Source organism: Arachis hypogaea, chromosome 16 (assembly GCF_003086295.3).
Source record: "Arachis hypogaea cultivar Tifrunner chromosome 16, arahy.Tifrunner.gnm2.J5K5, whole genome shotgun sequence".
NCBI lineage: Eukaryota > Viridiplantae > Streptophyta > Magnoliopsida > Fabales > Fabaceae > Arachis > Arachis hypogaea.
The window spans coordinates 132,900,601-132,912,994 of NC_092051.1; the positions used below are offsets into that span (position 1 = coordinate 132,900,601).

The following is a 12,394-nucleotide window of genomic DNA, read 5'->3' on the forward strand; positions in this document are numbered from 1 at the left end:
AACATAAATATTTAACTGCAAAAAAAAACTACACAAGTATAAAGTAACCAAAGAAAACAACGTACAACGCTGAGATTATTTAACTTAATTTATGACAGAAATATCATTTTTAAATTACATTAAAATGCATCATACAATGCATTACGCGACATCATCGAAATTCTCAGAGGCATTTTCTATGAGGTCTTCTATATCTTCCTCCCTTATCAACAGTAAATCTCCAATGTCACCTTCCGCTGACATGTTCAACCCTGGCTGTGGAGAAAAACCAACTTCAGCTTCTTCATTCTCTTCTCCCATGTCATACAAATCCCTTGGTTTCACATGAACCACAACACTCCATTCTTTAGCTACTTCATCATCCACATAGTATACAAGCTGAGCCTCTGATGCCAATATGTACGGTTCATCTTCTTCACGATTACCAGTGTATATTGGACGAGAGAAATTAACGCTGGTAAGCCCTAAATGGTCTTGTTTGATGCCTCTACTGGTAGTGGTATCAGCCCAAATACATTTGAACAATACCACTGTGAAGGAACAGCTATAATTTAATTCAATTATGTCTACAATTTTTCCGTAATACGAAACACCACCAACAACCACTCTATTATCACGCATGCTTGCATAACTTCTTGTATTAGATGATACATATACTCCACTGTTTTGTGTTTTCATCTCGTTTTCCTTTCAGATAGTTCTAAACTTGTACTCGTTAACATTGTACGCCCCAAAACATCTGGCCTGAATTATGGGACCGCACGCAAGCAACTGCAGGTCTTTCGATTGAAGCGTACTTTCCATAAGAACCTGGAACCACATAACATTCATGCTTTATATTAAAATCGGTTTTCATTTAGTACTAACTCCAGGCTAAAAAAACATTGGTCAGGTTAATATTTTGTCAACCTTATGCTTAAACCAGTGAGGAAATTCTGCATGGACGACACTATCTATCTTAGCTTGCGACCTTGTCTGATGACGCAAGCTTCGCTTTGTGTTTTCCCTAAATGTACTTTATTGGAGAGAAGAAAATTAGTCTAACTAGTCACTGGGAGAAAAGAGTTATATTGGTGTTTTAGAAATACATGCGTATACTCACTCAAGGAACGGAACCACGGCATCGCAGTTGACTAGCACATGACGATGAGCTTGATGTTTTTCCATTGGACTAAGTTCAAAATGCGATACAGCCCCTAATGCCTTTCCAATAGCTGGGAACATACTTTCCCCTGAATTATGACGAACGTCAATGGGCTAATCATCAACTTGCCCTGGTCGGTTGATTCTAGTCTCAATATTATCCAAATACCTAGAACAGAAAGTCAGGATTTGCTCAGATAAATAGCCTTCTGCAATTGAGCCTTCCGGTTGTGCCCTATTACGAACATATTGCTTCAGATGTCCTAAATACCTTTTATATAAATACAATGAAACGCTTAGTATATACATAATTAATTGAACTAAATGTACTAAAAGGATTTATCAAATAGCTAACCTTTCTATTGGATACATCCACCTATAATGTACTGGTCCACCAAGAGTAACTTCATCAACGAGATGCACGGTGAGGTGAACCATGACGGTGAAGAAGGATGGAGGAAAAATCATTTCCATCTGACACAAGGTTTGCACAACATGATTCTGAAGCTCAGCAAGCTGCATAGGGTTTATGGCTTTCCCACAAAGTTCTCAGAAAAATGACGACAAATTTGCAATCACATTGGACACCGGACTCGGAAGTGCATTCTTCACTAAAATTGGGAGTAATTGTTCCATCAGAATATGACAGTCATGACTTTTCAACCCAGATAACTTGCGTTGCGCAAATCAACACAACGAGCAACATTGCTAGAGTAACCATCTGGAAAAAACACATTCTGCAAAGTCTTCAGGAATACATCTCTCTGTGAATTCAACATCGCAAATATTGCAGAAGGATATTTACCACCTTCTCCCGGCCATAATTCAGGCCTTATACCCATGCATTGTAAATCTCTGCGAGCTTTAACATTGTCTTTAGATTTGCCGCTATCGTTTAAGATAGTGAAGACTACATTGTCACACACGTTTTTTTCTATATGCATCACATCGAGGTTATGACGTAACATCTGATCCTCCCAGTACGGGAGGTCAAAGAAAACACTCTTCTTCTTACAATGCAAGTCATCTTCATCCACATCCTGGCCATTGCATCTTTTTTTGGATGTCACACTTGAACTCTTCCCAAATGAAACGTGCACATTTGACTGTTGACTCAATACATCTGTTCTGGATAACTTCTTTGGCGGATCTCTACCTTCGACCTGCCCCTCAAATCTATTCTGGTCTAGTATGTATTTGTGTCCCTGATTTAAAAAGCGTCGATGGCCCATGAAATACCATTTTTGACTGTCTTTCAGCCGATGTGGCTTAGCATCCAAGTTACACGTAGGACAGGTTAACCCACTGTGCGTATTCCAGCCAGATAGGTTTCCCAATCCTGGAAAGTCGCTGATAGTCCACATCAGTGCCGCACACATCTTGAAAGTGTTTCCCTCTTTGGCATCATAGGTTTCAACGCCATCCCATAATTGCTTCAACTCATCTATCAAAGGCTGCAAATAAATATCTATGTCGTTACCTTGCATTTTTGGCCCAGGAATAAGCGTGGATAGGATGAAAGATGTCTGCTTCATGCAAAGCCATGGTGGTAGATTATACGGAATAAGAATCACAGGCCAGATGGAGTACTTTGTGCTCATATTCCCAAAGGGATTAAATCCATCTCTCGCCAAGGCTAGGCGAACATTGCGCGGATCCGCCGAAAAATTAGTATACTTTGCGTCAAACTTTTTCCATGCTTCAGCGTCCCTTGGATGCCTAAGGAAACCATCGTTATTAGACGCCTGTGAATGCCATAACATATCACTCGATGTCTTGCTGCACATGAATAACCGCTGCAGTCGTGGTATGAGGGGAAAGTAACGAAGGGTTTTGGCTGCTATAGGTTTTCCATTTCTCTTCACTGGTACGTTGAGCCTAAGAATAGAGCCCTTTTTAGTCTTCTGCTTCCATCTTGAACACCCACATTTCTTGCACCTAGTCAGGTTCGCATCATCACCTCAGTACAGCATACAATCATTTGGACAAGCATCTATCTTGGCGTATTCAATACCCAGCTTTCTTATTGTCTTCCTGGCTTCATACACTGTATTCGGAAGTTTTGCTTGTTCGAATGCGTCCCGCAGTAAGTCAAGAATCATTGTCATTGCCTTGTCACTCACACCGCACATACACTTGATATGATAAAGCTTCACTAAAAACGATAATTTGGAGTACTTTGAGCATCCGGGATATAACTCCTGTTCTCCATCTGACAGTAGATCGTTAAAATCCCGCGCCGCGTGACTTGGACCTTCATACAAGCTCGGTAACACGTCTTCATCATCTTCTGCATGTTCGATTGTGTGATATCCTCACTCTCATGTTGTATGGTGAAATTGAAGGCCTCATTGACCATTTGGTGCATTTGATTCACTTGGGATATCATATTGTCATCTACTCGTCCCAATCTAGGACTCTCTTCAACCGGATTCTCACCATGACGCACCCAAATAGTATATCCAGGGGAAAATGGTCGTAACAACAAATGGTCGTATGCATCCTCTCTTGTTTGCATAAGTTGAAACCTGCATTTAGGACATGGACACTTTATCATGCCATCAGAGGATGCATTCGCAAACGCAAAGTCTAAAAAATGATTCAGTCCTTGCCTATATTCCACACTACTCCGTGATTTTGAAATCCAGGTTTTATCAATATCTAGTTTAGTATCAAAATAAAGCGAACTAATTAATAGTGACGTAAGAAAAGATGAGAAAACAAAAAGGTAAAATTTTGCATCCATCAGAATTATGACGATATAGTTTTAGCAAGCAACTTAGTTTTAGCGAATTTCAGTTGATATGAGATTTAAAATGGTTTGCAAAATATAAAAAAATGTGTTTCCTTCGCTTACTGTCATACGGAAAATTATGGCGAATAATAGTCTCCTAAAATAGGACCACATATAGTCTTATTAGTATTTTTTATGGTTTTGGCATTGTTATTATTTAAAGTTTGTCTATGTACTTAAAGTGCACAGTGTGTAACTAATGTCGTTCGTATAATGTTAATGGCTAAAAAACTTTTATGTCTAATAACTTTATATTCAATATTTTAAAATATCTCTAGTTTTATTATTCTATTAAAATTTTTTATTTTTAAGTTTATCATTCTTTTTTTTTACCATTATTTATCTACATATTTATCATTGGCTCATCCCCACTCTTATATTAACTTGTTCTCTCTTCTTCTCGTTCAACATTCTCTACAATAGCAATTAGTTATCACCATGTATTAATTCATAATTATTACAATGAAAAATGAATACTACTTTAAAAATAAAGTATAAAAAAAGGGGTCTTGTTACACTTGTGTGCATGATCTGTACTCCTATAAATATAATGAACGAGTAAACTTTACTTTTTCTATTGTCAGTTTTTTTTATTATTTTGTTCATATGAATTTTATTTAGTTTTTATTGTATTCTTTTTGTTTATATGATATATGTTATTGGTTTTATGAATTTTTTACTATTTTAATCTCCGTATGATTATTTTTTCTATTCTTTGATGTACTCTATCTTTGTTTTATATCAATTTTTTTATTTTTTATTTTGACTTTGTAAATTTTGTTATTGTAATTATTATATACTACGTTTTTTATAAAAAATTTGTATAACATAAACTATGATCCTATAAAAAACGAAAAATAAATAAAAAAAATTTATTATAGGTAACAGTAGAATCATAAATAATGAAAATTTATAGTCCAAAATAAGTCTAAATTAAAGAGTACGGATAATACTAAAAAAATACTAAAATATTTTTTTGTTTAACATTATAAAATTTAGAGACCACTCTTTCATAATTTTTTAATGTATTTATGTATTTATATAATAAATATTTTTTATTTTGTACTTGTGAGGTTCTGTTTTTGTATGTATATAAAAAAATAATTAAAATTGATATCTCTAATAGTAATTTTTCATCTAGCGTTAATTTTGATTAGTATAATCCAAACAATATTTATTAATCTATAATCAATTTTGAAGTAAATATTGTCAAACATAAATCATGTTAACCCAAAGTTACTTTTCATCAAAATAAATTTTATAAAATCAATTTTATGCAAATTGACATTTGTAAACTGAAATCCAAACACATACTAAATCCTTTTATATATTGTGATAGAATTGGTTTCAACAAAAAAATGATCGAAGACAATATTTATTAAATTTTTATAACTTGCAAAAATTATTACACCATATAATAATTAATCCCATAATTTTAATCAGCTATATAATACTATTAATATTTAAATATCCTTATAATATAGTAATGTTATAGGTTGTAAATTAATATACGGAAATTTTGATGGTTATAAATTATAAGCAATTATTGTAATAAATTATAATTAATAGAATATTTCTAATTATTTTAATAAGGATATTAATAGTTATACTATTTACAATAAAAATTATACAATAAATTATGATAAGAATAATCTTATGTTTATTAATAAAGATATTATTTATAAATATTTATACGGATATTAATATATAAATATCTATAAATATTATAAATTACAGTTATTATACGCAATTATGATTTTAATATATCTATAGGTATTATAAGTATAATATTAGCCTTTTATAGTGTAATAAATATCATTCTTATTATAATTATTACTTATTACTTATTACTTATTTAAGGGCAAAATCATATAACAATTGCTAATTATGGTTTGTCCCGGTAACACGGTAATGTTTTGATTTTTAGTAAGAAAAATAGTTTGAAAAGAGTCATTTAAGACCTTTCATTTTTTAAGAGAATATTCACACCACTTTTTTATGCAACTTAAGTATTCACTTTTTCTTTTTTTTTTTTTTTTTGGTTTCCCACGGTATCCCCCAACCCGGCAGGTCAAGGACTAATCCGTCGCGGTACTGAGCGGACTAGTGAGCTAACCACTAGACCAACCCAACTTGGTTTATTCACTTTTTCTTTATAGCATTAAAAGACACGCTTTTTGCAAATTGCTATGTTGGACACTGAAAAACAACTACAAGTACGAAATACACATATTCACAAAAATGGCCCAAATTTGGGGATAAAAAGAAAATATGCATATCTAAATCTTTTGCCCAAATATATTAGCATAGCCAGGGCCACTACTTCACACCCCTTACCGTCAATACAGTTGTTGCCTTCGCCCTTTTACTATGGAAGGGTTGGTCTTCCTTTGAGAATATTGTGAAACAATTCCTAAAACTATGTTTAACCTGACCCTAGAGGAGGAAAATAGTGTTGATAGGGGTGGATAAAACGCCTTGTTGTAGCACTCTCAATTCAAAAATCAGGTTAATTACTAATTCAGTACTTGACGAAAGATTCAATTCCTGGCAAAAAGATTTTTAAAAGATGTTATCGACAAAACAGTTTTTGAATGATTTAAAAATACGATAAAAATAACTCATAAATATTATTTTTTGTAAGTAACAAAAAAATTTCATATCTAAGAAACGGTTTATCTATTAGCTCTATTTTTTTGGTGACAACACTTGAATAAATATTTAGAAGATGCACAAAAAAATTTGGAACAAAATTTTATCTCTAAATTTTTCTTTTTATTTTTTAAAAAAAGTACTCATTCACAATATTTTCTTTTTTAAATTCACTTGACAAAAAATTATCAAATTTTAAGAATGAAAATATTTTATTTTTCTAATAATGATTAAAAATATTTGCATTAAAATTTGAACTCTAAAATCGTTTTGATAGATTATATTTAATATCTAGTTTTTTTTGTCATGTTTTTAAATCTTTCGAGAGCTTATTTGTTATTAGCATCTTTCGAAATTCGTTTTGTGAGCTATGTAAATTTTTGGGTAGTGGTTTGGTAGTTTACTCTTCAAAAATTTAGAATTTGATTTTTGAATTGATATTTTTTCATGAAATCTGAAGGTTCTTGATAGCATAGAAAAAGGGGTCAAATCTATAATATTTTTTTAACTTGATTAATTAATCCTTAAATTAGAAAATGAAACTTTATTTCTGTTCAAACTGCGAGATTGATTATTCAAGAGACAATTTTATTTTGTCTCATAATGAGAGAAAACAGAATTAGAGTAGGAAAGAAGAAAATAACATAGCCATGTATCCTGGTTTAGCTGTCTTGTGCAATGTAACTTACATTCAGTCTCCGCCATAATAGTGGTAGAATTTTCACTATCTTTTTAAGTATTACATACACCAATTCTCAAGGACTCAATCTAATCCTATCAGGGACAAACCAAGCTTCTACCTAAACTTAATTTGGCTAGATTCACTCCTTAGACTCACAACACACTAAGTGCTCACCCAACTTATCAAGGGATACAACTTAGATACAAGACACAAAATAGAAATACAATCAAAAGAGATATGACATAAATCTTAACTTTTCTCTCCGTTACCTCTTTTTGTTTTTTTTCTCTATGACTTTTTCTTAATGCCTCACATATATGCCTTTTTCATTGAAGTGAAACAAAAAAAAAAGATATAACATACAAATAAAATATTCAATGATAAATCATGAAAGAGATGATGTTAATCAGCTCTGAAGATATAGGATGAACCGAATTCAGCTCTCTCATATGTAGCTCTCTATCTTGGCAAAATGTTTCTTTGATGTAGAATCACTGTCCAAAATATTGAGCAATAACCATAGAGAAGTACTCAATGAAACATAGATTCTAGTTATCTCTCTTTGCCCAAAAATGAAGTTAATTTTTTTTTTTGTATGGAGTACAGTTGTCAAGGCTAAGGTTTGCTGAACTGAGTCAACACAATGAATCTTGAGCCAGCTTAAAACTTGTCCTTCTTTCTATAAATTCAGACCAGAAAATCAGGGCTTGAGAAATAAAGTTAAGCAGCGCAGAAGATAGATGGGCAGCAGTGGCTTCATTGGTAACAGATCCTCAACGGGTTTGATAAATCAAAACCATTAATATTGTGCTTTGGCCCCAAGCATCAATATTAGCCATTAATTCACAGCAGAAGAAAGTAAACTCCATTTTTCTTTTGTTACCTGAAATGTATAGGCAGAAAGAAGGTGGATTCAATAAGTAATTAACTTGCTTGTTAATGAAAACTTTTTACTTTTTACTTCTGATTATGCTTGACTTGAACAAATTGATTTTGGCTCCATTTTGATTTGACATAGCCTCCAAGATTTTGATTTTCTCCAATCCTTTCTTTTTTTATGTTAGATTGAAAAAGTGAACCCTTCTTTTCTTTTTTGTGATTTACCCGCCTCAAAGCTCCACCAGCAACAAGATTCTTTTCCTTTCACGAAGGCAATGGGCTAGACTTTGAGTTTGGTCTAAGTGGCTCAGATTCAGAGACTTGGTTCTATTGTTTAGGCTGCACAAATAATTTTGGGCCTGCTATATGGATCAAACACAAATTGAACTTTCAACCCATCCAAATATAATGTTTGACATTTTTATTTATTTTATTGTTTACTAAACTCAACAATCTACCTTTAAAGACAAACTTCATTCAAAATAGAAATAAAGGGAATGAAATACTAGATTTAGATTAGAGACTTTTCTTTGATGATACCATTTCAAATGTTGATCTACTCTCCCTTTCTTTCACAAGAGATAATCTCCTTTAATATAAGCTTCTCCACAAACAACACATATGTTATACTGATATGCAAAATTTTAGCAATACATATAAGAGAATATCATTAAACATGAACAAATTAATCAGCAAAATATATCATCTGTCTATCAATCCATCCTATTCATGACTACACTACTTTTCCTTTTGTCATCAAGAGAGAAAAAGGGTAACCAGTTCAAACCTGCAAAAGACATATTAGATGCCAAAGACAACATAAGCAAATAAGTTGCATACATTTAGTTAAGAATTATAGTTACCCAAAAAATAAGAAAAACAGTAGCTAAAACCAAATTGTCTCATAAAACTAAGTTCAACAGAATTTTATCATTTTTAACATGAGACATCTCTAGGAATCAGAGCCTTCATTCTCAGTATCCAGTGCCTCTTTTTGATCAGTAGCCATTGTGTCATCTTCATGAATGATGTCCACATACTTCAAGAGCACTGCAACTCTATCTCTTGATTTGCACAATACATTTTTCATTGTGAACAACTTGCTTTCTCTCTTGTTGGCTCAAAGAGATGAGATGATTGGACAAGTTAATGAATTTCAGTGTAACATCCTTTATAACACCATATAGAAGAGATTTGTGTCCAGTGGAGACTGATGTTTCAGTGGTGGATTGAGGAGGAATGTCATCAAGCTCTTCTTTTTCTACATCAATAACCACTCTTTCAGATCTGATTAGTCCTTTCTTTTGTTGTTTCACTGCATTACCCCTTTTTAGGTAAGAGTTTCTATTTTTAAGTGAATCATTGGACAGGTTAACACCAACAAATTCAAAGAAACAAGTTAAACATATATAATAAAAAAGTGATAAATTCTAATCACTTTTTATGCAGTCATACATATGCCTCATGATGTACCACTATTTCGTGGTACATTTTATGCTTAATTGAGTGGATTTTTATCCACTAAACTCACACTTATTCATATAATTTGCATGTTTTACATTTTTCTTCCTAATTTTGTGCTCTGATTGAAAACATGCTTCTTTGGCCTTAAAATTGCTAATTATTAATCATCTCTTATTACCATTCGATGTCGTGATATGTGTGTTAAGTATTTTCAGGGTTTATAGGGCAGGAATGACTTAGAGAATGGAAAAGAAGCATGCAAAAGTGGAAGGAATACAAGAAATTAAAGGAATTGCTAAGCTGTCAAGTCTGACCTCTTCGTACTTAACTGACCATAACTTGAGCTACAGAGGTCCAAATGAGACAGTTCTAGTGGCGTTGGAAAGCTAACATTCGGGCTTCGAAATAATATATAATTTGCCATAGTTGCCCTGGCGTTTAGGGACGCGCACGTGTGCATCATGCGCACGCATGCATCTACGAAAATTCAGCGTATCAGAATTTGCCCCCAGCAATTTCTGGGCTATTTTTGACCCAATTCTCAACCCAGAAAACACAGATTAGAGGCTGCAGAGTGGAGGAATGAGGGAACACTTCTCATTATTCACAATTTAGGTTTTAGATGTAGTTTTCTAGAGAGAGAGGCTCTCTCCTCTCTCTAGGTTTTAGGATTCTTAGTTTTATGCTGTTGAGTTGGATATTGAAAAGAGTTACTACCTTCGTTGAAGTCTTTATCATTCTAGTTTGTTTCCTATTCCTTTACTATTTCTTATTCCCCATTTACTTTGTTTAGAGTTATATGGATACCTTCGATTTTGGAATTAATTAATGCAAAGATACTTTTCTATTTAATTTCATTATTTCTTGATTATTTTCAACTGAGTCCAATTATCATGTCTTCTTTCTACTCCCTTTACATGTATGCGAGAATGTCATCTATGTCAATGGAGTAGGCTTCCAACTTGGCTTTGAAGTTGATTAGTATTTAATAGGAGACCCTTGAGTTGGAAGACTCAAGAGTTAAATTGTAATTGGAAGTTGTTGGCTGACTCTCTAGTCTCTGACTCTAATCCTTCCCAAGGGAGAGGATTAGGACTTGTGAATAGAAGTTGGCTCTCTACTTGACTTTTCTTTATTCGGTAAGGGTTAACTAAGTAGAAACAACAACCTATTACTATTAATCTTGGGAAATCCAACAAGGATAGAACTTCCAACTAATCTTTTCCCAGCCAAAACTTTTTATTTTAATTATATAAATTCTCTTGTTAATTTTCATTGCTTTAATTCACAATCATTTATTTTTCTGTTCTCCAACTCTTATAATTTCTCAGAAAACTCATAACCAATAACAAGAACACTTCCCTGCAATTCCTTGAGAGACAACCCGAGGTTTGAATACTTCGGTTATTATTTTTATTGGGTTTGCTTTAGTGACAAATAAGTTTTTGTATGAAAGGATTCTTTGTTGGTTTAGAAACTATACTAGCAACGAAGATTTATTTGTAAATTCTTTACAGACAGAAATTCGTTCGTCAAACGTGTGCCTTATTATTGGTTATTGTAAATATTTGCTTTTTGCTTGTTTGTTAGTCTTTGTTAGTTTTAGGACTTAGTTGCTTATTTTTATTAGTTTTTATTTTTATTTGCTACTATGAATTCTCACCCCTTCGGCTATGAGTTTAGTTCAAATTATGTTGCAGGGAATGGACGCTATAATGAGAACATGCATCGAGGTCGGAACAATCAAAGATGGGAGGAGCCACAAGGATTTGATCAACCCTTTCGGCAACAACCTCTTCCAATGTGCCATGGGCAACAACCATTCTACGATGCATCCCAAGACAATGGTTATGGTGGACCTTTTCGTGACAACCTACCTCCACCAAATCATTATGGTCAAGAGCCATTCCAGGGTGCGTACCAAGACGATGGATATGGTGGATTCCCTTGTAGTTACCAACAAGCCCCACCATATGCTTATGAACCACCATACTCACAGGCCCCTTTCTACCATTCACCTCCATACGATCCTAACCCATATCCACCATACCAATCACCATACAAACCATATGAGCCATACCCAGAACCACCACCTCAATATTCACCACCTCCATACCCTTACCAAGAAGAACCACCTTCCTATTATGAACCTTTTTTTCAAAATAATGAACCCTCCTATCCACCCCAACCTCCACTGGATGACAACACCCTTAATGTTATTCGCCAAAGGCAAATAGAGCTTCAAACCATAATTATCTCTGCTTTCACTGGTCTAACCTCTACTATCCAAGCTTTTATATCCCGTGTAGATGCATCAATCCAAGAGCAACATGATCCCAATTATGCTATTGACACGGAACAAGAGAGAAGGGATCGGCTTAGGGACTTAATGGATCGGGTTCATGCACCCATACTTCAACAGAAGCACGAGGAGGCCCAAAATGTGAAAGTAGAGACCCTTGAAGATGAAGAAGTAGCTGAAGAATTGGTGAGGGAAGACATCAATGAGGAGTTTGATTTTGTATTAGAGCAAGTGGAGAAAGCCAAAATTATAGAAGAAGAGGAAGTGGTTGAAGACTTAGGAGATGCGGAACCTCCATGGGAAAGTCAAGTCATAGAGCCTCCTTCCGAGACGTTTGAAATTGATGTTGAGGAGGGTGTACAACCTCCAAGGCATATCATGGTTGAAGACTTTGAAGGGGATGATCAAGAGATGGATTCAATCATTGATGAATTCTTATCTACAATTGAATCCTCTCTCATTGGACTTGACATGGAGA

The 12,394-nt window shown here is 33.8% G+C and overlaps 1 protein-coding gene across 1 annotated transcript; it reads right to left on the bottom strand.

The window, feature by feature from the left end:
• Positions 1–1,257: 1,257 nt before the first annotated feature.
• On the bottom strand, positions 1,258–3,661 carry LOC112757594 (uncharacterized). Its single transcript, XM_025806150.1, has 5 exons — positions 3,406–3,661; positions 3,190–3,298; positions 1,821–3,081; positions 1,499–1,617; positions 1,258–1,414 (listed from the first exon to the last, which is right to left on the bottom strand). The coding sequence occupies exons 1-5, from the start codon at positions 3,659–3,661 to the stop codon at positions 1,258–1,260; spliced, it is 1,902 nt and encodes a 633-aa protein (XP_025661935.1).
• Positions 3,662–12,394: the final 8,733 nt, after the last annotated feature.